The sequence below is a fragment of the Abramis brama genome (genome assembly GCF_963993115.1).
Source record: "Abramis brama genome assembly, chromosome: 16".
NCBI classification, from domain to species: Eukaryota; Metazoa; Chordata; class Actinopteri; order Cypriniformes; family Leuciscidae; genus Abramis; species Abramis brama.
Window position 1 is genome coordinate 12,616,756 of NC_139978.1, and position 27,199 is coordinate 12,643,954.

Below are 27,199 nucleotides of genomic sequence, written 5' to 3' on the forward strand. Positions count from 1 at the left end.
ACCTATAGATTTGGCTAGGCTCCTACAATGTAATTCTATGGGATTTTTATCATGTTAATCATCGAAAACCTCTCATCGACCAACTGCATGCTTTGAGGCATCATTCATGTCTTTAGCACAAACTGTAATGTTTGGAGGTTTGTTCAAATCATTAAACGTATAAGTGTGAGCTATAGTAATGCTTGGTAATGATTTGTTTTTTCTTGAAAATATAAATTTTCCTATGTCCATCTATTTGAGTGATCATGCCGAGACGTCTCAGTATAAAACAAACCTACAGTCCAGACATTGTTTATTGATGCAACATTGCACATAACATGAATTTATTCAAAATTGTACAGTTAAAATCACAAGTGAGACTGGCCTGATACATTTTGGCACATTCCTCTCTGAACTTTTAGTTTTGTTCCTTGTTTGCTTCTGGACAGTGAAGATACTGGATTCTTTTAATTACATTACAACATCAATAGAGTCATATTATTTTCCTGCAAAATTAAAATAACTTTTTCTTTGCCCACACCAAGTTTGCTTTGCATACAAAGACAATGGGTCTCATTCATGAAACACGAGCAGAACGAATTTTTGTGTAAATCGTGTGTAAAGTGGTTCTGGCGTAAATTTTCGGATTCATTAAAATGTTCGTATTTCCCAAATGTTAGTTGGTACGAAAGAAATCTACACCTGCTCCCAGCCACGCGTAAATAGTACGTTTAACATCCGAACGTTTTGCTCATTAATAAACTGCATTTTAATTCAACGTAATCGGGTACATATTTACACAGCATTTTGAAAAAGTATTATATATAGTAATTACATACGGTTTTTCTTTTTACTTGTATTACGAGAGCCAGTAATAGCATCTGCAAACGGAACACAAGTCCACAAGTTTTTTTTATTTTTTTATATTCAAGCTGTTTTTTTTTTGTTTGTTTTTTTACAAGTCCGCAAGTTACAAGTGTTGCAGTCAAGCTTCATGTCGAACCATTTTCTTTTCACTTCTGGGACTGTTCGATTAAAAGATGAAACTCCATTAACTGCATCTGTAATATGCTGCCAAGCATTTTTACCTAAAGCATGTAGCCTATTACCTAAAAAAATCCTTTTTTTTTAGGACCTGATACGCCACTATGTACGCTTGAAAATAAAATGTGGCGTTTTGAATGAACTTCTGATAATAAAACTTCAATTTCTGCATCTGAGAAATTTCTCTTCTTCATTCGCTTTTTTTTTTTTTTTCTTCCAAAATTATACATGTAATAATACAATAGCATTCGCTTTTGAGAAGACATGTTGAAATCCTTCGTTTCGTGTCATAATATGATGCCCATATATAGCTGTCAGTCGGTTTTAATTGGCGGGATTTATGGTAATTGAGAATGAGCGTGCACGCGCGTCCCATTTACGAGTGATTGGAATTCATTAACCCACACACACATTTCACTATCAAATCTGACGTTTACGAAGTATTTGTGAATCAGGAGAAGAATTTTCGGGAATGTCTCTTTACGCGCAAATCACTCACATATTTACTCGTATATTTACGAATGTTTCATGAATGAGACCCAATAAGTGTATTTTCGCATACTTTATAAGCACAAAAAAAACACATAAAAGGCTCAAAAGTTAGGAAAACAATTCATTAGTAAAGCGTTTAAATATTGAATAGCTCTCTAGTCCATGTGTCCTTTTAAAATATTTTATCTGTGGCTGCAAAAAAATAAAAAATAAATATACTTTCTATAACAACTCCTATAAACACATGCAGTGACATTATTCCAACCATCTGAAAGACATTACCTCATAATCTGTACTTCATTCACTTTTTTTAAGTTGGGTGTCAGAAGTTCAATGTTTCTGTTGCAGTTTTTTAGGGACCATTCTCTGTGATGAGACCAACATCCAAAGCCTGTTTCCTTTTAGGTTATCCATATCCAAATCACAGACAGTATGGTGAAATCTTGTGGCTTAATCCAACAGCTTTCTTACCAGCAGACATGGTATGTACTTCCAAGAATGACCATCTGTGTTCATCTTGAACATGATGCACATGGAGGAACTTGGCAGATGGCAGAGGATGATGTGAACACTTTCTCCATTCCAGAAGCTTGCAACCCAGTGTTTTGCTAGCCTTGCTGGTCTTTGAACTAACTCAACCTGCTAATTTTCTGTCAGAGAACCACGCTAGCGATGGCACAGTTGTTAGCAGGAATCCCGATGCCTATCCGTCTATGACAGGCAAACATCTTCCGCAATTCCGCCCTGAAACGGTCATGCAGCCATGCGTATAAAAACGGGTTACAGCAAGATGAACTCATCCCACACAAGTGACACAACAGCTGGATCAACAGGAAGTATCGCTTGTCGATCAAGTCTATATCAATATCCCGAAGAACATTGAAGACGCTTATTGGCAGCCAGCAGATCCCAAAAGCAGCGACGACCAAGGACACCAGGCGAAACGTCTTGCGCTTCCGAGCCTGCTGGGCTTCCGCTTGGCTCTGGGTACGATGACCCGGCACCACACAATTGCGAAGCTTCACCGAAATGCACAAGTAGGAGATGCAAAGAGCGGACAGTGGAAGAACGTAGGTGATGAAGAGCGTGCTGTAAGCGTAGGCTAGTCGCTCTCTCTCCTGACCCATCCAGAACTCCTCGCAGATGGTGAAACCTTCATCCTTGAACTCCACGTGGTATGTGTGGGCCACAGCAGGAGCTACCAGACCACATGACAGAATCCAGATCCCAGAGAGAAGGTACGTGCAGGCCAGAACTGATATGCGCTTCTTCAGTGGATGAACTGTAGCGTAGTATCTGGAAGTTAAATTGACAGTTTAAGGCAATGAGTTATGGCAGTGTTCTCGTATCTGTACCTCATGCAATAATTCAACACCTCTTCTATCATGAGCACATTTTTTAAATTTTGGATTCCACCCGAATTCTCTCATCACTCACCCTCATGCCGTCCCGGATGTGGATAAACTACAGACCTGCGCAGAACTGACTTTTCAGTTACGTGTTGCCAAGCATAATGTCATCCCAGCATAAACACTTAGGATAAATTATTTGTTATTAAAGCATCTACATTCACAAACCACTGTTAATTTTAACAGGTTACTAAATTATGCCTAAACACTGACTGTTTAACTTTTCATAGCAGTTTTTAATGTTTTCATTAGTATGCATGTTAGGGCTGGGGTAAACGATTATTTATTAAACGATTAGTCGGGCGATTATTTTATTGATTAGTCGACTAATCTAACGACTAATTTGAATTAATTATCCTGTCTGTTATTCGCATATCTCTCGAACCATTACTCCGATGGATTTCAAACTCGACAGCTGTCTGGGCACGAGTAAGTGCAGTGCCAAGTTTGACGTTGTTTGGATGAGAAATGCAAAAGATATTGTTAAATATATCAGTAAAAGAAGCACTTAGAAGGTTGTGGTTTAAAAAATAAACATTCTGACATAAACACACTGTCAGCTACAATGTTTACCTCTGAATAATAAACGTGATAAATCCATTTTGATTAATTTGAGTAAAAAATGTATTTTCTTTACCAAGAAAGTGGCAAGATGAAAACCACTATTTTCTGTTTCAAACTTTCACATAGCATATTTAGGTTATAATAACATAAATAATTCAAATCCAGATTTTGATTTTCAAAGATTTATTATAAAAACAGATTATTTTTTCCCAAAAATGCAATAAATTCATGACACGTTTTTTTTTTTTAATGCAATTAATCCATTGAATCAATATAAAAGTTATTTTTCATATTGAGACTGTTGAAAATACACAACAAAGTAAGTTGATCCACATGACAGCCTCTGAACTCGATCAATACTAATCTTAGCACGTAAGTTACTGGACTAAACATAGGCTAACGTTACATTCAATCAGCCATCGCTAAGAAATACCTTCTGAAATGTTTTGACGGCGATCAGCTGTAAAATGGCTTGGTCCTCCTCGGTTTTCGTTGACTGAGTACAAGAATTGAAAGTTTTTTAAAAGATCCCCTGGGGTTAACGTGTCAGCAGCATTCGACAGAAGTTTGACGCTGTCGTGTGAGAACAAGCAACAGTCGGCATTTCTCTTCCTCCCGCGTGCCTCATCTTGTTAATCTCCTCACGTAAATGATTAGATTTCGATGGCTTACGTTTCTTCCCTACGGCAGAAACCACCACAGGTTCATCAATGCCGTCAAATGTATTCATTTTTTTGTTTGTTTGTTGATCAAAAAGTGCAAAGTAGATAAGGAAAACTAGGATGCCGGGTGTATTCAAAGCGCCACCGTTACTGTTTACAATGCGTGGAATGGTGCGCTGTGATTGGTTGAGCGGATTTATCACATTCTGCAGAGAAAGGAGACTGGCGTTTGTCGCGGTTTGGAAAGAAAGGGAGAAAACATGACAGAATAACACGGCGGGCGGTGTGTGTGTGGCGAGCTGTACCTCCGGGAATGGTACAAAAAATAATAATAAAAATAATAAAGAAGCGTCGACGCAAAAAATATGACGTCGACGTAATTTTGACGTCGACGCGTCGACGTCATCGACGCACCGCTACAGCACTAATGCATGTGCATTGTGTAGTCATCCATGATCCATCTACGTTGATTACAGTTCATTATGCTCTTCTTAGCTTGCGATGCTTTTAAACTGGGTCTTTTATTACTGTAGTTATTATTTACTGTAAATAACCTGTAACAACTAAACTAAACCTGCATGAACTAAGCCAAATAAATGCAGCCTTATTGTACATAAACATAAATAATCGTATTAATCCCAAACCCAAATTCTCAGAAACTGAAAATCTTTAATCTTTAAATCTTTAGTTTAAGATATATTTAGTTTGTAAATCATATTGTTTACCCATTGTAAGCCTTGTAGTTGTTTTATATTCGTTAAATATGCAGTTTGGATGCTTTCATTGTGATTATAGCTGCTGGATTTACAAAAGATTATAAAATTGACAGCATTTTAATAAGGGCTTTCAGAAACAAAGCTTGCCTCCTTCTTTGCTTGGACATTCATCGTAAAGGAATAAATTTAAATTTTTTATAGGCCTGTCTGCTATCAGAACTCTTTCACTGCAGACCTTGACTGTGTGTCAAAATTCAAGGTTATCTGATATCGCAATGCCTTTTACAATATCAGATCATTTTAACTTTTTATGAAAAGGCATGTTTATTTCAGGCAATATGGTATGACTCATAGAGCACATTAGAGCTGAGATTCGATTCCATAAAAAATCTATTCCTTAAATCGGGCGCATTGGGTATCGAGTCCTAAAAAGTGTCGGACTCGTATTCAATTCAACAGTGGTGCTAAAATTCATGCCAATGATGACATCTATCACCCAACGCAGCGGAATGACTAAAAACGCAGCATTGTATGGATCTTTTAAAAGTTACATTTTGTTTAACTTGACATGGCATTTTAAAAATGTGACGATCATGCGCGAGCGCTGAAAAAGACATTCAAACAAGACGTCTGTCTACTGTTGCATGTTTACCTCAAACACAAGCGCCATAGAAAGACGCTAGCCTACTGTGTGTGAACCAGCCCTTTACGTGGCAAGTCAGTTTAGTATTGAGTATTTGATTAGTTAGGATTATAGCATATGTATTGCCTTGCTGAAAATGAAAATGAATTATACTTTACATATATTTTTGTATTTTCCACAATTCAACTATTTAATGTCAATTCAAGCTTTAGTAGCCTATTAGTTGTGACACTACTCCGCAACACTGTTAAAAACACAGTGTTTGCTGTAAGTATCAGAAATATCAATTCTTAGAATCATTCTTAATGATATTTGCGTTTCAGAGGTTTGTGTTAAGATATAAAGACAACGTAACAAGCTGAACCAAATGAGAGATTTAGCATGTTGATTTTGTAGAGACATTCATTGGGCTGTAAGAAACTTGATCAAAACAAGACCTCTAAAATGAACTCTTTATTTGCTTCAAGGTGAGCATGGACCTGTTCCATGTCTTGCTTAAGAAGACATGTTGCAATGTGTTAGCTCTTCAATGGACACACATTTCCTTGCCCCCGGCCAATCCAGCCTGGTTTAATGGGTCTGCAATCAAGGGCTTTCAAAGACAGTATTCATGTGGGTTTCACTACATGTAAAAGCACAGAAGATGAACCACCAGACCACGTACAGGAGGTGACAGCCTTGTCTGCGTAAAAAGCCTTCACTGTAAGGTAAATGGATTCTTAATGCACCTATTATACTACAATCGACCATTTTTTCATGTTCTGTGGCTAATGCGTAGTACCATCATCCATCACTGACTACGCAGGAAGGTTAAGGGCTTTACGAAGTCACAAAGTTAAAAAGAGAAGATCCTCTCTATATTTTCAGAAATGGGGAAAATAAGCCTTGGTTTATGTTAGGTGTCCTTGGTATTTCACATTTGGCAACACTTTGATATTACTTTAGCCTTCTAGCTTTCTATGTATTTGCAGAATATGTCACTATAGACCTTTATCACACTTCAAACAGGAGCATAAAAACTTGCGCTGCACCCTGTATCAATGTATCTGCCCATAGCACAGGATTGTTGTGATTTATTTATGTGAAATTCAGCATAGATACTTCTAAAGACAACAAACTCAGTTTAAAATTGGTTTAATTGGGTATTGTGAAACAAAGAAAAAAGGTGTCATAATATTTCGTGATTTAAAGGGGAGCGTGCAAGCCATACTTTATGTGTATGCGCTGTACTTCAGAGTCTGATCACCTTATTTTATTGCAGATCTGCAAGAATACAATACAAACAACATATCACATTAAAGAAAAATCTTAAAATCTTAATTACAACTAAAGTCTATTTTTGGGGGGATTAAATTAAAGGTTTGGGTGAAACAAAACCATAATGTTCACAATTTTTCATGCACTTTACGATGCAATCACCAATAATTAGATCAAATAGAAGTTGTTTAAATAAAGTAATATTTACAGCCTATAGACGATTATTAAATTTTTTTTACTGGTTTGATCATCGTAAACAAGTCATATCCTCCGTGTTGGAGTGCAATGATTGGATAGCATTATAATGTAGACAATAACGGCTGGTAATATAATGCAAAAATAAACAAAATTATTCCTCTGGCAGTAACTTAAGCTGCGTGCTGCTCGTTAATCATGACTGGCAACAGCTGACAATCGCGTCTCTCAGATAATGTTACACATTAAAATAAAGGATGACATACATAGAAGGGTATTGCGTAAGTCCAAATAAAAAGATTTGGCGTTTATTGTTAAGTTCAACTAAATTTGTTTAATTTTCTTCTCAAAACTGGCATCCGTTAGTGGAACCTGCCTTACTCTCCACAACACTGATTCTGTTATGAATAGCCAACAAGGCAGGCTATTTGCACTTCATGTAGCCTAAATAGACACTCTGTCTGCATCCGAAATCGCATAGTAGTACTATATAGTAGGCGAAAAACGATATTTGACAAAATAAGTGTTTGAATTCACAGTACTCATTACAAAGTAATCAAAAAGTACTCAGATGACCTACTATTTCCGGTGAGATTCTGGACACTACGATCTCATAAAGCCACGGGAGAGGATTTGTGAATACCAGTGAAAGCAACGCAACTGATGCTGATAGGTCACATGATAATGACAACATGGCATATCATGATAATGATAACAAGGGCGTAGCCATTATTTCAGAAGTGAGTGACTTGATTAATTGACAGGTTTTATTTTTTCTTGTCTCTTGCTTTTAGCTGGCTGAGAAATCAAATACACTGCTGAATAATAACCAATAATTTGTGTTCTATAATTATAATTAATAATTAATTATAATATTTCCTATATTTTCCTAATGACAATTTTATGATTAGTTTATGTACTACAAACACTTGTGCATTAAGTCATCATGGATTTTATATACTGTAAAAAATAAATAAAAAATAAACACTTGATGAGGCTTATTATCACAGAATAATAATGGCTGTTGGAAATTCAGCTTCCTTCACAGGAAAAACTGCATTTGAAAATATTATAAAATAGAAAAGTTATATTTTAAAATTGTAATATTTCACAACATTCGTGTACTGTATTTTGCTTAAGTACATGCGGTATTATAAGATACATTTTTTAAAACATTAAAAATGTTTTGAGCTTTGAACAGTATAGCTTATGCGATTAATCATTCGAATCAGTCAGTTACATAAACATGCACTAAAAAAATCCCCAGAATGCTAGTTGACATTGATGCAATAATGAATTAGTCACACTGTCAAGAGACACAACATTCAGATGCAATGCTCACCTATCCACTCCAATGGCTGTCAATGTGAATACTGACACATACACCGTCACAGGCTGAATGAGGAACACCAGGTAGCACATGAATCTTCCAAAAACCCATCCACGAGGATTAAAAGCATATGCCAGGGTAAAGGGCACACAGGTGGCACACATCAGCATGTCGGAAAATGCCAGGTTACCGATGAAGAAGTTGGTCACGTTGTGCATTTTTTTGGTGTGGCAGATGACGTAAAGCAGCAGATAGTTCCCGAAAACTCCCACCAGGACCACAAGAGCATAGCATGGGATGATGAGAGGTTTAAAAGACTGAAGGAGCTCCACGCCAACAAACTGCGGATTGCGCTTGGTCGTGTTCGTCGACTGCAGCACGACTTCGTAGATTTGACCCACGCTGGAGTTTTCCATTGTGACGTTTTCCAAGCAAGACGAGGGCACGGGAGTGCTGAGCCATTCACCACCACTGCCTTCCATCCTGTAATACTGCTTTCAGAGACCTGAAGGGTGGGGGTTTGGGAGTATTAATAAGGACAGAGATACATTTTGGTTAGCTTTCTTCATAAATCAACTCTTGAGCTAAAATTCAAACCAGTAACAGATGGGCTGAAATGGCCGTGAAGAGGAAGTGAGCCACTTGAGTAGGCCTATGTCCTGTGGGGGCGTGTGGTGCCAAACATATAGATGCTAGTTTGTCATGAAAGTTTAGTTGGCTCATATAACGAAGTGTTATAAAGTTTTTCAAACTTTAATGAGCACTGAAAGTTCCTGTTCTCAATACCGAACCATTTTCTGAATAGAAAGAGATGCAGAAAGCCCTTCAACACAACTTTGACTTTCTTCGGAAGTCAGGATACTCATACAAATTAAATAAACTCATACAGGTTACTCATACAGCAGTAAATAGAAACTCCTAAAGGCACTAATGAAAGCCAGCATGATTTGACTCAAATGTGTCTCGGCTGCAAACACATGTGGGCCTTGCCATTTCAATGGGTGATTGCCATTGAAATGCAAATAAGCCTCATTCGCTAACACCCTCTAATTAAGTGAGTAAATGGTTAATTGATTAAGCATAAATGCTCGTTGGTCTTTCCTGTTACAAGCTACTGCAAATCAGTGACTGTGTTTTTTTCTTTTCTTTTCTCTCTTTACCAATCATTCAATTGTTACAAGAGCAGTAGATACTGCCTAATTCATTACTGGCTTAAATGCGTATCTTGTCATTGTTGTCTTCAATCAGGGCTTTTTGCAGAAGGATTTTTTTAATTTGACACGTATTCAGAAATACCCATTTGACAGTGATCAATTTCAGCAAGTAATTTTAAACAGAATGACGAGCTAAATGTCTGAGACAACCTATTTAATTAGCTTACACCTTTACATTCAAGGATAAGATGGGATGCATCTAAAGATTTTGAATTTCTTTCTAAAAATGTTTGTGTTCTGCTGAAGAAAGGCAGTTGTGCACATCTGGGATTGTATCAGGGTAAAAGAATCATGAGAATTACATTTTTGGACAAATTCTTTAACCCTCTGGTAGTCACACTTGTTATCTTCACGGTCAAAAGTGACTGAAGAACACCAGAGAGTTAAAGGATTTGTGTTTGTTAAAGCAAGTGCTATTTTCCTTTTTAACTTACTCTGTTTGTATTTATGCTGAGTTTCAGTTTGGGTCAGTTTCAGCCAATTTTTAAATGCCTATTTTTTGCTTGTTTTAATAAATAGAAAATGATGTACCATAATCTAGTTCTTCTTTATTTATTTTCTCTCCATCTTGTGAAAAATAGTTTGGTATGTCGGTATACATTATATACTACATATACTAGAAATGTTTATTATGTATTTTTTTTTATGTATTGTAGAATTATTGTTGTAACCATTGCTGCAAGTACAATTTAAAACTGTATTGAAATGGTAGAATTACGGTAAATGGCTGGAACCACAGCTGACAGTACTTTACTGTGAAATTACAGCATTGTTGAAACCGTAAAATTGCGGTAAAGGGCTGGAACCACAGCTGCCAGTATTTTACTGTAAATATACGGGTGAATTTTTTACAGTGGGGTGTCGACTGGTAGAGTTAGATGAAGAATAAATGAACAAGCCCTCAGTGGATGATATATTGAATATTTAGAATGCTTTTGCAGTTATTTGAAATCAAGTGACATTACATGAATATCTCAGTAATCTCAGCCCCGGTTTAGACTAAGCCAGTTTGAGGCCTTAGTTTAATTAGGATATAGCTTTTATCCACCTTATTCCTGACGAGCTTACTACATTTTGAATCATGGGTGGCACTTCCGGTTTGGGGAACTTCCATTCAAAAAGACTGAAACGAATGAATTTCACATCATAAGGTTGCCCGACAAATAAAGCTTATTCGTCAGTTTGACTCAATGAGCTATCAGTTTTCACTCATGTTTTATTTAAGAATGACATGAGAATAACGTAACACTTGGTATTTTAACGTAACATGTCATAACAAGTATATCTATGGCAAGAGCTCTTTTCAGTCACTGCATTCTTTTCCTCATGATTATTTTCTTTTTTCCTTTTGCATTTCACTGTAATAGAGTCACTGTGGAGTACTTGTATTTAATGTTACTGTCGTAAATACCACTCACGCAGAGCCGTCTCTGCACTCACGGCCTAATCCCCTCCCCCCTGTATAGCGGTACCTGTTCAGTAGGATGGAAGCGTCGGACATCGAACAGGCAGAGATAGACTCCGAAGATGTCTACTGACCAGGTAACATTTCACGATTTCATAAAAATATTAGGGTACTGCATAATTGTATATGTTGTGCTATTGAAGATGAACTACTGATGATGGTAATAGGATAATAATAAGTTTTATTTTTTTTCAGTTTATCGTTTTATTTTCCTTGACTCATTTGACCGTGCTTTCTTCGTTTTCTTATATCGACTCTGCCATGATTCACGTCTGAAATGCGTGCTAGTGTCTTCCATAGAGGCTGCTTCATATGTTGTTGATGTATGTGACGTCGTGCCGTAAAGCAAGTCGTGATTCTCGCAAGATTCTCAAACCTGCATTGCTGGTTTTGCCTGCGGCGAATAAGAGTGGCATATTTAATCTAAATGTGTATATCAAAAATTAAAACAGAGTTTATAATCATTCTGTTTACTTAAATCATTTGAATAAAATAAAAGAGTGCATTCGCATGGAGTGTCCGTATGGTGCGCACATACTTATGCCTATTTCTTTTTAATAAACCCCAATATGTGCGTGGAAATTTGCGTACGAACATTTCCCATTGTTTATACATCAGGCCCCAGGTGTAAAAAGGCCCTTAGCCCTTTCTAATCCTGAAGACCTCGATTAGGTTCAGGTGTGTTTGATTAGGGTTGGACTCAGCAGGAAAGTGGAGCTCAAGGGCCAGAGTTGAGAACCCCTGCTATAAACTATATTATTGCTCTAATCTGCTAAATGTGACTATAAGGCATAAAGATATTATGATCATGATTCTCTGTAAAGCTGCATTAAACCTGTATTGTGAAAAACACCAAATAAATTTGACTTGACAATTTTTGAAAGTGAAAACAAGCTTCCATATACCATTTTGTCCAAATTGTTTCTCTGAATGAAAAACACACACACCATCTAAAGCAGTGGTCTCAAACTCAATTCCTGGAAGGACACATTTTTGCTCCAACCATAATCAAGCACACCTGATCAAGCTGATCAAGGTCTTCAGGATTACCAGAAACTTCCAGAGTTGGAGCTGGTTGGAGCTAAACTGTGCAGAGTTGTGGTCCTCCAGGAAAGCTATTTTAGGCCTATCAAGATATGTATTGATTCTTGTTAAAATATTTGTGAACTCTTTTTTCTTTTTTTTAAAGCTATATATCCCAGGTCTAATTATAACACATTGACCAGAAACTTGCAATAATGTTTGCTTGAATTGCACCCTACCTAAAACAGCTCTTGATATCTATGTTATGATTAAATAGGCAGGCATGTGAGGTGTGTGTTATTCTCAGCCTCCAGCATTCATCCCCCCCCCCCCCCCCCCCCCCCCCCCCCCCCAAAAGAAACATTAAAACATAATTGTGGCAAGCAATGCAGCACAAAACATTTCCTCTAAAACATTACTATCATTATGTTCCTAATTATGCAGACAGAACATGTCAAAACTGTTCTCTTCAAGGTTGTTAGGTGCTCTTTTGAGGGATATGCAGGCTATGAAACAAGAAATCCAAGGTCCTATTAAAATCTTTATTAACATAGGGATATGTGTTATAAAATCTCACTACTGAGAGCTTCCCATCAGGGTGTGATGCCTTCAGTTTCTAATGGGTCATTGTGACTTTTATTGTTATAGCCCCATCCTATTATAGAATATAGATTATAGATCCTATTATGTTATTTCTATGAAGCCCCTCCTTCCGAATATACGAAATGTGCTGTGATTGGTTAGCTGGTCCAGTGTGTTGTGATTGGCAGCATCAGGGAAATGTCCTGCCCCTCCATAACTGCAAGTTCTTCTCTAGTGTAAATATTAAGAATGTTGTCAATTTCAAACCAATTCAAGCCCGATTCAGACCCTGACAATGTTAATAAATTTTAACCGCTCTAAATTCATCAGCCTTAGGAAGGTCAAACAAATACGTGTTGAAAACATTGTGGAATAAACAGCATCTCTTTGACTTAGCGACACCACTGTCTTCTCTAATGCAGCTCAACCAGGCCTCGTCCTCTTTTTTTTGTGTATTCCGGGGGCGGGGATTATTTAAATGAGTAACATTATGACTTCATAAAGCCCGGAAAAGACGCGTTGTAGTCCAAAACGAGTCGTTCAATGTAGTTCTTGAAAAAGGTTTGCATTGTAGATTCTGTTAAATAAAATATCTCCCTTTAGAATGTACTTTGAGATTTGTAACCTTGCATATCTTTTTTATGCTCAACCAACCAGCAACCAGCAACATTACAGACCAACTAAAGTTAAAAAAGTGGAAAATCATAAAAGGACCCATTTAAATATTACACCTCATGTGAGTGCCTTTTTCATTTCAAATCACAATTCCGAAAACAAAATAACAAATCCAAAAACAAAACAAATTATAAAGGCAATGGAAAGGCTAAAAACAAAATAACAAATCAGAAAACACAACAACAAATCTGAAAACAAAATAGAAAGTCAGAAAACACAACGACAAGTCAGACAAAACGGAAAAGGTAGGTATATGAGGCGAATGGAATACTGACTGCTGGTTGGACGAGACATCGGTAAATCAGGACTTGTAAAAAGTACAGCAGACTGTGGCAGGATAAAGTCTATTTGCGTGTGCATGTGTAAATATTAGAGCTGTCTATTTAACCGGCTTAGTGTGATTATTATGGAGATTTTATTTTTAGATATATATATATTTTAAAATCTTCCTACCACTAGGCTATCTGGTTTGGTCAGACAAAATAAAAAAAATGGTCTAGCATATAGAATAGCCTCTAAAGTTTCCATTTGCAAGAAAATGTCATTTACACAATGCATTACACTGCAGCTATGTTTCCCTTTCGTAGGGAACTCGCACTGCGTCGTTGAAAACGACACTTTGGGGACGCTCCCTTAGCGTGCGCCTCTGAAGTATGAATGAAACTAATCCAATCCTGATTGGTGTTGCGTCATGACGTAACATGTGACGGCATAACCGGATGCATAAAAGTGACGCTGGCACACACACACATTAGCTTTTGCTCTTCAGCAAGCGTTCTCTGTGAAACTGTCTGTCTTATTTGGTGTTGTTTGTCTGTTGAAAACCACTATATTATGCGAGTGGAAGATACACTAAGTGTGTGTACCCCTGCCCTATATTTCTCACGGGTGGGGACACGCATCAGTTGTGTGTACACTAGGAGCGCAGCACGCACAGGCAGCTCTCGAGGGGGCTGCCTGTGAACATTGTGAAAGTACTGATTAGAGTGCTGCACTCCCGTTTGGTTTCTGATAAAGGCCAGGCTCGCGATCCCCGCGGTTCGGGCCCCGCGTCCGTTGAGGCGGCGCGGCGGCTTAGATCGTGGGGATCGCAGAAGGATCTCGCGGATGAGAACGAGACTGCCGAGGCACTTTCTCGTTCATCATCCGCAGATTCTATAACGCTCGCTCACGACGCAGAAGCCCGCGATGTGGTTTCTTCTGCCCGTGACGAGTGCCCGATGCTCGAGCTATTTGCTTCTGAGGAAGTGATGTGCTCAGCATCGGGATCGAGGAACATGAGTCACACTCGCCGGTGTCGTTTGTAACACAAAAATAAGAATTGTCCCACTGCATTGCAATACAGAATCTATAGTAGATAATAACAATAAGATTTTGTGTGGGTGCGAGGCATGCACAGTCAGCTCCTGAGGGTGCTGGCTGCGTGTTCATTGAGAAATATCTCGACGCACACAGCCGTGCGTTTCGGGTGTTTCAGCCTCGCGCCCGTTGACTTTCTTCTCGAGAGATGAAAGCCAAATATATTGTGAACGACTCGAATCTCGCGTTTGCCGAAGCAGCGTGTAGATTACGAGTCTGCAATAAAAGGGGACACACGCGATCTGTGAAATAATACTGTTTGGGTGCGAGGCATTCACAATCAGCTCCTGAGGGTGCTGGCAGTGTTCATTGAGAAATATCTCGGGCGCGCGTGCTAAATTCCGTGCGCTTTTGGATGTTTCAACCTCGCACCTGATGACTTTCTTCTCGAGGGATGAAAGCCAAATATTATAACGGCTCGAATCTCGCGTTTGCCGAGGCAGCGTGTAGATTACGAGACCGTATAAATAAATATTAAAACAGTATTGTCTGGTGATTATGGCTGCATTTAATTCTATGGATTAAAATGATGGAATTGAAATGATGGAATATATTATCTGACTTTAAGAAGTTAGATATTGTAATTCAGCCTACCATCTAGACCGTGTTTCACTTATCCAGTGTTTTTGGCTGCATTTAATTCTGAGGAATTAAAATGATGAGCAGCGAACGTCGAAAATCGTTTTCGATTTTTTCCCTGCCGGTCCTCCGCATCAGGGTATCGAAAACGAGACGAAGATGGCTGTCCCCCCCCGTGGAGGGACGAGCGAGAATCGCTCCTCCGCGGAGCCCTCAGGAAATCGATGTTTGTATTCAGCGTCAACTGCGCTTCAGGACGCATCGGTTTTCAGCGAATGCACGCTGTAGTGCCCGTCCAAAAAAGCTTGCGGCCAGGCAGTGTTCCTGTCCGCATATCGGAAACTGTTTTCGATTATTCCCTGAACGATTATTTCGAGAACGAAACCGAAAGAGCTTCCCCTCTGAGGGAGCCCTCAGGAAATCGATGTCTGTATCCTGCCATAAAGTGCGCTTCAGGCCACATCGCTTTCCAGCGAACGCACACCGTGGCGTTCGCCCCAAAAGCTTGTAACAGGGCACCGACGGTCACAAAATCTTTCTCGACTTTTTCCTGTCGGTCCTCCGCTTCAGGAGGTCGAGAATAGTGCTCGGAAATCACCCGAGGTCAGTCTCGAGGGGCTGGTTCCCTTAGTAGATTTTGTGGAAGAATGGCAACGCCTTCCGAATATATCTATATGGGTCCTGAATATTATAAAATATGGGTACAGACTGCAGTTCGGTCACCGACCTCCCAAGTTTGCTGGGGTGGTACCGACTGCAGTGGTTCCAGAACAGGCTCGGGATATGGAACAAGAGGTACAGACTCTACTGGTCAAAGGGGCCATAGAAATTGTTCCCCTACCAGACAGGGAGTCCGGGTTTTTACAGCCGGTACTTTATAGTTCCAAAGAAGGATGGCGGGCTGAGGCCGATTTTAGATTTGAGGCAGTTGAATCGTTCTCTGAGGAGATTCAGGTTCAAGATGCTCACTATTCCCATCATCGTGAATCAAATCAGATCCGAGGATTGGTTTGTCACGATAGATCTAAAAGACGCCTATTTTCATGTCTCCATCCTTCCATGTCACAGGAGGTTCCTGAGGTTTGCTTTTGGGGGCGAAGCGTACCAATATCGGGTTCTTCCGTTCGGCCTAGCACTCTCTCCCCGCACGTTCACTAAGTGTATGGATGCAGCTCTGGCTCCACTGAGGCTTCAGGGCATCCGTATTCTGAATTATATCGATGACTGGCTCATATTGGCCCAGTCTCGAGAAATGGCAGTTCGGCATCGAGATGTCGTTCTTGGCCACATTCAGAAATTGGGGTTGAGACTCAACACTAAGAAAAGTGTGTTAGAACCAGCTTAGAAAACTACTTTTCTGGGCGTGGTATGGAATTCGGTTACGATGCAGGCACGTATGTCTCCCGCACGTATCGAATCCGTCCTGACCATGGTGTCAGGGATAAAGCTAGGCCAGGCCATCACTGTAAGTCAGTGGTGGCTCAAAGCCAAGGGGTTTTTCCCCCAAGGGGAATCCGTTCCGTATAATAAAGGTTACGTGCAGATGCCTTCGTTCCCTATTAATATGGAAGAATCCTTGGTTCTTGTCCCAAGGGCCAGTATTAAGGGCGTCATGTCGCCGGAAAACCGTTTCGACAGACGCTTCCATCACTGGCTGGGGCGCGGTTATCGGCCGCTTTGCCAGGGGTCTGTGGCAGGACCATCATCATTCTTGGCATATAAATTGCCTAGAAATGTTGGCTGTGTTAAGGGCTCTGAGGAGCTTCCTCCCAGACATCAAAGGTTACCACGTCTTGATACGTTCGGACAATACATCAGTGGTAGTGTATCTGAACCGACAAGGGGGACTTAGATCGCGCCCTCTATCCAGATTGGCGCATCAAATTATTTTATGGTCCCAAGGGAAAATATTATCTATAAGAGCAATATATGTCCCGGGGGTTCAGAATCAGGGAGCAGACATCCTGTCGAGGCAGGGGCTGAGGCCCGGGGAATGGAGACTCCATCCAGAGGTGGTGGAGCTGATATGGCAGAGGTTTGGACCAGTGGAAGTGGAGCTGTTTGCGTCTCGAGGGACGTCCCACTGTCCACTTTGGTTCTCCCTCACTCATCCAGCCCCGCTGGGGTTGGATGCCATGGTACAGGCCTGGCCGAGGCTTCGCCTGTACACTTTCCCCCCGATCGCTTTGCTCCAGGGAGTCCTGGAGAGGGTCCGTTAGGAGGGCATCAGTCTTCTTCTGGTAGCCCCGTTTTGGCCGGCCCGAGTATGGTTTTCGGACTTAATTTCACTCCAGATAGCTCCGCCATGGCAGATTCCTCTGTGGAGGGATCTGTTGTTTCAGGCGGAGGGCAGTATATTCCATTCTCGCCCAGAGCTGTGGAAATTATGGGTCTGGCCTCTGAGGGGGCTCAGTACCTTGATGCTGTTCTATCAATTGGGGTGCACGGAACCATACTTATCTCTAGGGTTCCATCTACTAGGAGATTATATGACCTTAAGTGGAAATGTTTTTCCGCTTGGTATAGAGAACATGAGTTAGGCTCAGTTAACTGCCCAGTGGCTTCAGTTCTGAGTTTCTTCAAGATCGTTCTCTACGAATCTCTCCCCGTCCACATGTATGGTGCACATGGATGCCATTGCGGCGTTCCATGCACCACTGGATATTGGGCCTTTTGGGGAGGCACCAACTGGTCATACTATTTCTCCTTGGTACATAGAGGATGAGACTGACAGTCAGGTCCAGGGTTCCTTCCTGGTATCTGGTGGTGGTTCTCGAAGGCCTATCCCTGGCTCCCTTCGAATCCCTTCAGTCGGTTTTGCCTGGGACCTCACGTTCAAGACAGCCTTTCTCTTAGCTACTTCTTTTAAAGAGACTGGGAGATCTCCAAGCCCTGGCATTAGTACCAGCTTGCTTGGGGTTTGCCCCCGGCGGAGTTAAGGCCATCTTGCATCCGAGACCCAGCTATGTGCCTTAAGTGCAATCTAACATGGCTAGGTCCATGGTCCTGCAAGCATTTCATCCTCCACCACATGTGTCGGCAGAAGACCTTGAGAGGTCCTCTTCTTGGAGGAGGTCGGACTTACTGCAGTGTGTTTTGGATCACCTAATAGGGGCTCCCGGCTAAACAAACCATAAGTAGGCCTACAAGGTGCGCAATTTGCCTTCACCTTTGGCCGTAAGGGCTCATTCTACTAGAGGCATGGTGTCCTCTAGAGCCCTCCTCTCGGGAGTGCCCCTCCAGGAGATCTGTGAGGCAGCCGGTTGGGCTACCCCGCACATTTTATCAGGTTTTATAGTCTGCACCTCCCCTAGTACGCCTGGCGCACGTATGCTCTAGTCCTAGCTGAGTGTCTGATATCAGTTTCACTCTAGGGCAGGCCTTTTTCGGTGCGTGGCCTAGTGGGCATTCGTTCCCCAAAGTGTCGTTTTCAACGACGCAGTGCGAGTTCCCTACGAAAGGGAACGTCTCGGGTTACGACTGTAACCCTTGTTCCCTGAGGAGGGAACGAGACACTGCGTCGTCTTGCCACGCCCCTCGATGCCTAGGAGCGGCTTACTTCATCGCGAGGCTAATGTGTGTGTGTGCCAGCGTCACTTTTATGCATCCGGTTATGCCGTCACATGTTACGTCATGACGCAACACCAATCAGGATTGGATTAGTTTCATTCATACTTCAGAGGCGCACGCTAAGGGAGCGTCCCCAAAGTGTCGTTTTCAACGACGCAGTGTCTCGTTCCCTCCTCAGGGAACAAGGGTTACAGTCGTAACCCGAGACGTTTTCATTATTGGACATATTAAATTATTTTTAAAGGACATCCTTTAAATATGAAACTAAAACCACCAGTAGGTGGCGGCAAGTGACAGGCTTAATGAATCATTAGTCATTCAAACAATTTGTTAAAACGGCTGATTAAAGCGTGTGTTGCTTTGTTTATTGACAAATTGTAATTCACAATATTAAATTCTTGTTTAATGATCTGTATAAAATGAATACCACATGTGCAAAAAACAGCACTCTTGCTTGTGTGCTTAACTATACTACATTATATAACACAAAAGTTCATGCAGGGGCATTGCCCCTAGGTTATATCTGGAATTTTAGGGGCATTGTAACTGCATTCTAATAGTGTTTTTGACTTCCGGAAATAGGTTCCAAGGTGCAAACGATTATCACTTATCGCTGCGCAAACCTACCAATCTATGCACAAACACAGACGTCGCGCACATGCGCAACACGTGTTAAGTCCATAGGTATGTGCGTTTTATATATATATATATATATATGTGTATATATTATATATATATAAGTCTTCATCAGATCTGGATACAGCCTGAATCCGGCGGACTGCGGTAAACCTCGGGATAAACAGAGAGACTAATATTAACGTAGATGCCACCCTTCTTATGATGTAACAAGTACATCAGGATTTATGGGAAGTGTTCCCAGTTCCAGCTGACCTAATCTATGCATCCTAACATTGAATTATAGAAGTCTATAATGTGTTATGTGTATACTAGGCCAAAGATATGTGTTTTGTGTCTAGATTTGAACTGACAGAGTGTGTCTGCTTCCCGAACAATTTTAGGAAGACTGTTCCAAAGTTTTGGTGCTAAACAGGAAAAGGATCTACCGCCAGCAGTCGATTTTGATATTCTAGGTATTATTAACTGGCTGAAATTTTGAGATTGCAATAGACGTGAAGGACTATAATGCGTTAAGAGCTCGCTCAAGTATTGAGCTAAACCATTTAGTGCTTTGTAAGTAATCAGCAATATTTAAAAATGTATACAATGTTTAATAGGGAGCCAATGCAGTGTTGACAGAACTGAGCTAATATGGTCATACTTCCTGGTTCTTGTAAGAACTCGAGCTGCTGCGTTTTGGACCAGCTTTAGTTTAATTATTTACCGTGCAGGGCAACTACCCATAATAGCATTACAATAATCTAGCCTTGATGTCATGAGCGCATAAACTAATTGTTCCGCATTTGTCATTGAGAGCATATGGCGTAATTTAGATATATTTTTAAGATGGAAAAATTTGGTTTTACAGTTACTACACTGTAAAAAATGAATCATGAGTCTTGTAATTTTCATTTAAAAAATTGAGGTGATCATTAAAAATATTATGTATATTTTATTAAGAAAATTGTGGTTCAGTTTTTGTTGAAAATATTGAGAACATTTCACTAATAACACCAAGAGATGCATTTTCCTATTTTTTTTTAAGGAAACATACACAATTTTAAGGCTTGAATTGAGGAACTGATAAACCTCATACAATTAAGGAAAAGGGGCTACCTATTTATTTTAAGAGAATTAGCTCATTTATGCGGTTTTATTTAGAGACACCATTGTTTGTTCCCAGCATGCTTTGCACATGGCTGGAAATGGAGAGTAAATATTGAAATAAAGTGTTATTTCATGTGTTTTTGAGTAAAGGGAAACATCTGTTAATGTTTAATGTTCAGGTATGTTTGACATTTGAAAGAGTTTCTATTACGTTAAAGTTTTGATCGTTACCATTGTGCAGAAGAGTAGGGCTTATGGTTAGGTTGTGAATAACTGCTTTTTTAAATATTCTGAAGCATGTTGTTTTATACATGTAACAATAACTCTGCTAATGATAGTGCAGTAATAAGTTTGAGTCTGTGCTGTCCTAGCAGCATACAGTCTTATTATAAAACAATATATCTCAAAGTTAAATATAAACAGGTTATATCCATTCACTTGACTTCACACAATTTTGAGAATAAAAAATACTTAAAATAAAAAAGCACATTTCACTAAAAACAATTAATTCATTATGTCTAAATAAATTAGGGCATTTTACATGATTTATTCAGGTAGATTCCATGAATGAAATCAAGCTTTAACTACTCAAAAATAGTATGTGTAATATTGTTACCATAATTTTTTTAAGTAAATAGCAGTAGCATTTTTTAGACACGTGACTTTCAAATGAAAGATTGGTATCAAAGAGCACACCCAGGTTCCTAAACGACGACGAAGACTTGACAGAGCACCCATCAAGTGTTAGACAGTATTCTAGGTGAGGAATTTTTTTGTCCAATAATTAGAATCTCTGTTTTTTCAGAATTAAGTAGTAGGAAATTACTAGTCATCCAGTTTTTTATATCAGCTGTGCATTCCGTTAATTTTTTTTAATTGGTAAGTTTCGTCAGGGCGTGAAGAAATATAGAGCTTAGTATCATCAGCATAACAGTGAAAACTAATGCCATGCTTCCTAATGATATCTCCTTTGGGTAGCATGTATAGAGTGAACAGCAACAGTCCTAGTACTGAGCCTTGTGGTACACCATACTGAACTTGATCGATAAGACATCATTTATATACTGCTACAAACTGACAACGGTCAGATAAGTATGATTTAAACCATGCTAATGCAATTCCACTAATGCCAACATAATTTTCGAGTCTATTTAAAAGAATGTTGTGGTCAGTGGTATCAAATGCAGCACTAAGATCGAGTAACACTAATAGAGAGATACAACCACGATCGGATGATAAGAGCAAATCATTTGTGACTCTAATGAGAGCTGTCTCAGTACTATGGTATGGTCTAAATCCTGACTGGAAATCCTCGCAGATACCATTTCTTTCTAAAAAAGAACATAGTTGTGAGGATACCGCCTTTTCTAGTATTTTAGACAGAAAAGGTAGATTCGAGATCGGCCTGTAATTGACTAATAGGATCAAGTTGTGTTTTTTTTTTAACAAGCGGTTTAATCATAGCCAGTTTTTGATAATAAGAAGAGGATCTATGATCTCTGGAAGCATCTCTTTCAATAGCTTAGTCGGTCTAACATACATGTTGTCGATTTAGATGATTTAACGAGTTTAGTAAATTCGTCCTCTCCTATAGCAATGAATGAATTGAGTTTTTCCTCAAGGAGACTACAATGCACTGCCTGATGCAATTCTGTAGTAGACGGTTGCATAGTTATAATTTTCTCCCTGATATTATCAATCTTCTAAGTAAAGTAAAGAAGTTCATAAAGTCATTACTTCTGTGCTGCTTGGAAACGTCTGGGCTTGAAGCTTTATTTTTCGTTAGTTTACCCACTGTTTCAAATATAAGTTAAAAAAAATATACATAGAAGTTTATATAAATATTTATGTAAACTTTTAACTTTACATTTCGTTATTTTACTAACCCAACTAATTACTCATCCGGGCTTTCCAATAGGTTGCACGTAAGGGGAAAAAAGTAGCACTTTGCAAGAATCGCCGAAATCCACCACCCCAACCAACCAGATTTTCGGCCTTTCATACTACTCGCTACCGTAGTCGCTCTTAATGCTACGGAATCGTGCTGACCATCACGAAAAAAACAACAACAGATAAACGTGTCCGTGTACACGAATCAGTAGATTAAATTACGTGACCATTTCACGAACTGCCTGGTCTGACAGGGTGGGGGCATGGCATCTTGATGGTGGCTCACACCTGTGCAATAATCATGCAGCCTAATCAGCATCTTGATATGCTACACCTGTGAGGTGGATGGATTACCTCGGCAAAGGAGAAGTGCTCACTAACACAGATTTAGACAGATTTGTGAACAATATTTGAGATAAATAGGCCTATTGTGTACATAGAAAAAGTCTTAGAACTTTGAGTTCAGCTCATGAAAAATGGGGGCAAAAACAAAAGTGTTGCGTTTATAATTTTGTTCAGTGTATGTAAAATAAGCTACAGTAAAAAAAAAAAAAATAGAAGCTGATTTTATGTGAACCATCCCTTTAAAGGGTTCGTTCACCCCAAAATGAAAATTCTGTCAGTAATTACTCACACTCATGTTGTTCCAACCCCGCAAGACTTTCGTTCATCCTCAAAAATATCTTAATTTGTGTTCAGAAGATGAACGAAAGTCTTTTGGGGTTGGAACAACATGAGTGTGAGTAATTACTGACAGAATTTTCATTTTGGGGTGAACGAACCATTTAAGCTCCATAGACACAGCCCTGATGAAGTCTTTCATAAGTGACACCTTTTCCTACCGACATAGCAAATGAAAGGCATGAGTGAGCAATGATCAAATATATAACAGCATGCATTGTTCATGCAACAATTCCCCTCCTCAAAACAACATTCTTTTCGCTTTAAATGCAAATTGAATTGATAAATTGATCTAGTGTCAGAAAAGACCTTCTCAAAGCCTTTGACATCTTTTGTCTAGCTTAACACATTCAGTTCCATTTCAACAGTATTCCTTGTTAATCAGTCTCACAGAATTGCCTGAGAAGGAGGGAGATTAAAATCAATCAGTTATTTTGTTAACCAAAGCAGTGAAGTAAATCATAGATTTTACAATATGTTCACTTTTCTGAACAAAAATACATGTTTGGTAGACAGATATTTATCAGATTTACAAAATCAAAATACAATTGAATGCCATTATCTACTGACACAAAAAGTGTAAATCATGTGCTTAAGATTATGCAGTCTGTGATGTCCAGAGTTGGACAGTATTTGCAATACTAGTAACGCATTACATTAATAATTTTACATTCCCCAGTAACGAGTAGTATAACAAATCAACAAATATTACAGTTGCCATCCATAAAATGGCTTGTTACAACCTTATTTTTGTCGTCTTAATCCCTACTGATTTGAAGACCACCAATCCAATCATCCCTAGATTAATTTTCGTAATCTTTATGACTCATGCACATGAACATTATTGTCAAATGTAAATTGTAGCATATTCTTTATTCTGACTTTACATGGCTTGCCTGTATACATCTGTTTGATCCTGATATACTATACCCAACTTATTCTTACATGGGATTTTTTTGTCATCCAGGGAAGACATAATGTCAGTAATCAAGTGCATCTGAGTAACCAAGTATGTATCTGAGTAATGTATCTGCAGTAAATCATTGTTCACTGAGTCAGAACAGCGATCACATAAGTGAAAACACTGAGGGGCCACTATTCATCACCAGAATCACATAATTTAGTGGAAAAAGAATAGAAATGATAATTACTGTCTAAATAAATATACGAAGTAAACATGTAATTATACCCTGACATTCACAAAGAGGAGAAAAGAGAAAGGATGCAATTACTGATTTTGTGGGGTGTAACAGAAAAGTAATATAACACGTTACTGTTGGCAGGGAGTAATAAGTTAAGTAACAATATTACTTTTGAAAAAAGTAACGAGTAATGATGAGACTAACGAGCTCATCAACATGGTGATGTCTACATGCAGGCATGCCTTATAGATTGCTTATATCCTAGAGAAGAAGGAATAAAAACAGAAAAGATTGATCTCTCTACAAGTCCCTTAATTCAGCTGTCGATTTTCTAGCGTTTTGCTTGATCACTTCAACTTCCCTTCGATCCAGCTGCCCTCAAAATGCTTTCATCCAGGTCGTAAATCCGCAATCTCTGCCTCGCCAGGTGTGAAGATCACAACTTTGGTTGTGAAGGAATTTCATTGAACAGTTTATTATCACACTCAAGCATACCTGCCCTCTCTCCACACACCCACACACACACTTGAGTTACAGTGATGTAGACTACTGAATGAATTGTTCTTTTTCATTGATTTTTGTTGTTTTTGTTGTTGTTGTTGTTGTTGTTGTTGAACCAGTTCGCAAATACAGTCTAAACTAAATGTGTTATGCGTACTGAATCTGCCCATTGGACTGAACGGAGAACCATCTTTCTCATATTTGTTTCAGTACACGTTTCTATTAGTAGTAGAGCCCGAAGCCATTTGTTTTGAGAATAATGGCTGGCTGATGAAGTTATTGGCTGGCTAGCCGGCTCAGCCAAAACCTAAATGGCTGCTGCAGCCACCAAACTTTTCATAGCTGCAAATGGCTGAAGCTGCCACTTCATGTCTACAGATGTCTATGTTATACTGATTTACTAGATCTCAATATTTCCAAGCAATGCATGGCTTACACTATATTTTACACTATATTTCTACAAAATGCAATACAATGTAATAAAGAAAACACCAGATTTTACTTTCACAACGTATGTACATATTTATTTTGTAGTCTGTATGCTACTAAACATTTTCAAATAGCCTACAATGTGTTGTGTTTAGGCTAAATGTATGTAGGCTAAGTTGTATACAATAACTTGGCATTATCATGGATGAAGCTTATCATATTACACCTTGAAGGAGCAAGTGATCCATATTTGGATCCAACAGAATTGTACAGAAGAGAGAGAGCTTCCTAACGGTGCATGTGAGAGGGTGACGGCAGAGATCGCGGAGAAGTATGTTGATTAAGAACGCAAAATTTTGTTGAATTTATGAGAAATCTACAGACGCAAACAGACGAAGTGTAGTAAAATAAAGACCTAAATGTGTATTTCGGACTTTTTTTCACCACAAGTCTGAAAGAAGACATGTTATTGAAGACAAATATCCAAAAATCTCAAAATTGACCAGTAAAAAAAAAAAAACGATGCCTGCCGTGTCTCGCCTTAATATAAACACACACTGTTATCAGTATTATTTTGGACAAAGTTTTGCACATTTCACTTCAATTTACACTGAAGCATGCGTCGTGAATTAGAAACGGTGGTTTGTTACTGCAGTAATATCACGTTCAGTGCTATAAATCTCCGTTCCAGAATATTTGGTTCATAACATCAATCTTTGATTCAGGTGTTTGTGCAACCGTGCCCTGAACAAAAGTCTGGGTAGGCCTAAGTTAAAAACAAAAAGTAAGTAGGAATTAGGAAAGTATGTGAGAAGTGAGATCAAAATTACCTTGCTTGCTTCTTTCCACCATTTCACCTCAGTGCGAGAAAAAAATGCATCGCTTCTTCTGTATGGAAAACGAGCAATTTTAATTGGTCGTCAATTCACTGTGAGTCTGTGTATCGTAGCAACGAGCACAGTGCTGTTATGAATCCAGTGAGAAAATAGATCTCATGTATTGTTTATATTTCGTGTGTGTATGTCTCTATGTGATAGAATTATTATTTGATGCAAATAATTCTAGCCGGCTCAGCCAAACTTTATCAGATGGCGGCTCAATTTGGCTTACGAAATTATTGGCTGGCGGCGGCTGAAATTCTAAATGGCGCAAATGGCGGCGCCTGGCGGCGGCTTCGGGGTCTAATTAGTAGCCTACTTATAGATTTATACTAAAAATACATCCCAAAACGTTAGTAGAGCTGGTAATATGTTAAAAGTAATAATGTTCTACATATTGCTTTATTGGAACGTTTAGGATGTTTAATAATATGCCACGTGAAAGAAATAACCACCGAATCGATGATTTTAAAATTCATTAAAATTTATGAATTCGGTTCTTTAAAATTAGCTGTTCAAAAGAACCGATTTTCAGAAATGATTCGGACTTCCCCTCATCTTGCTGGTTCACGTTCACAAAAGGTTAATCAAAACAACGAGGAGAGATTCATGAACGGAGGAGTTAGACCAACAATAAATGCATGTTATTCCATTAATAGCAGAATAACTGTAGATTGCAGAATAAATGACCATAGCTACTTACTCGTTAGAAAAAGCATATCAATTTAATTTCTAACTTGAACTATCCGTTTATTCATATTAAAATCTTGTCATTACTTAATACGATGTCATGTGATGAGACTGCAATAGGCTACTTGACTTATGAAATACATAGGCTAATTATTAATAGGCTATACTGATTGCCTATTCATAAATTAATGTTTTATATTTTAAACTGTATCTAGGCTACGTCTAGTTAATTACTTTTTTATGCTTTGGTTTTGTGCGTCCTCAAATGTTGACTATTTTAACCTTTTTACCACTTAATTAGCCTTAATTTAACTCAGTATATCCAGGGTACAGGCTCTTGACAAATGCATGAAGAAACTGAAAGACGATAAAAAAGACGCCTCACCTTTTGCAACAGAGATGCGGTTTAGTTGTTTTCCTCGTGGATGCAGATTCTCAAAGTGCGGACTCGCGCGCGCTCGTTTTTCCTCAGATGCGCTACTGGACCCGAGTGAGAGCGTGAGAG

The 27,199-nt window shown here is 39.1% G+C and overlaps 1 protein-coding gene across 1 annotated transcript; it reads right to left on the minus strand.

Moving 5' to 3' along the window:
* On the minus strand, positions 1–27,199 carry prlhr2a (prolactin releasing hormone receptor 2a). Its single transcript, XM_084087260.1, has 3 exons — positions 27,080–27,199; positions 8,304–8,796; positions 1–2,811 (listed from the first exon to the last, which is right to left on the minus strand). The coding sequence occupies exons 2-3, from the start codon at positions 8,771–8,773 to the stop codon at positions 2,169–2,171; spliced, it is 1,113 nt and encodes a 370-aa protein (XP_083943386.1). The 5' UTR covers positions 8,774–8,796; positions 27,080–27,199; the 3' UTR covers positions 1–2,168.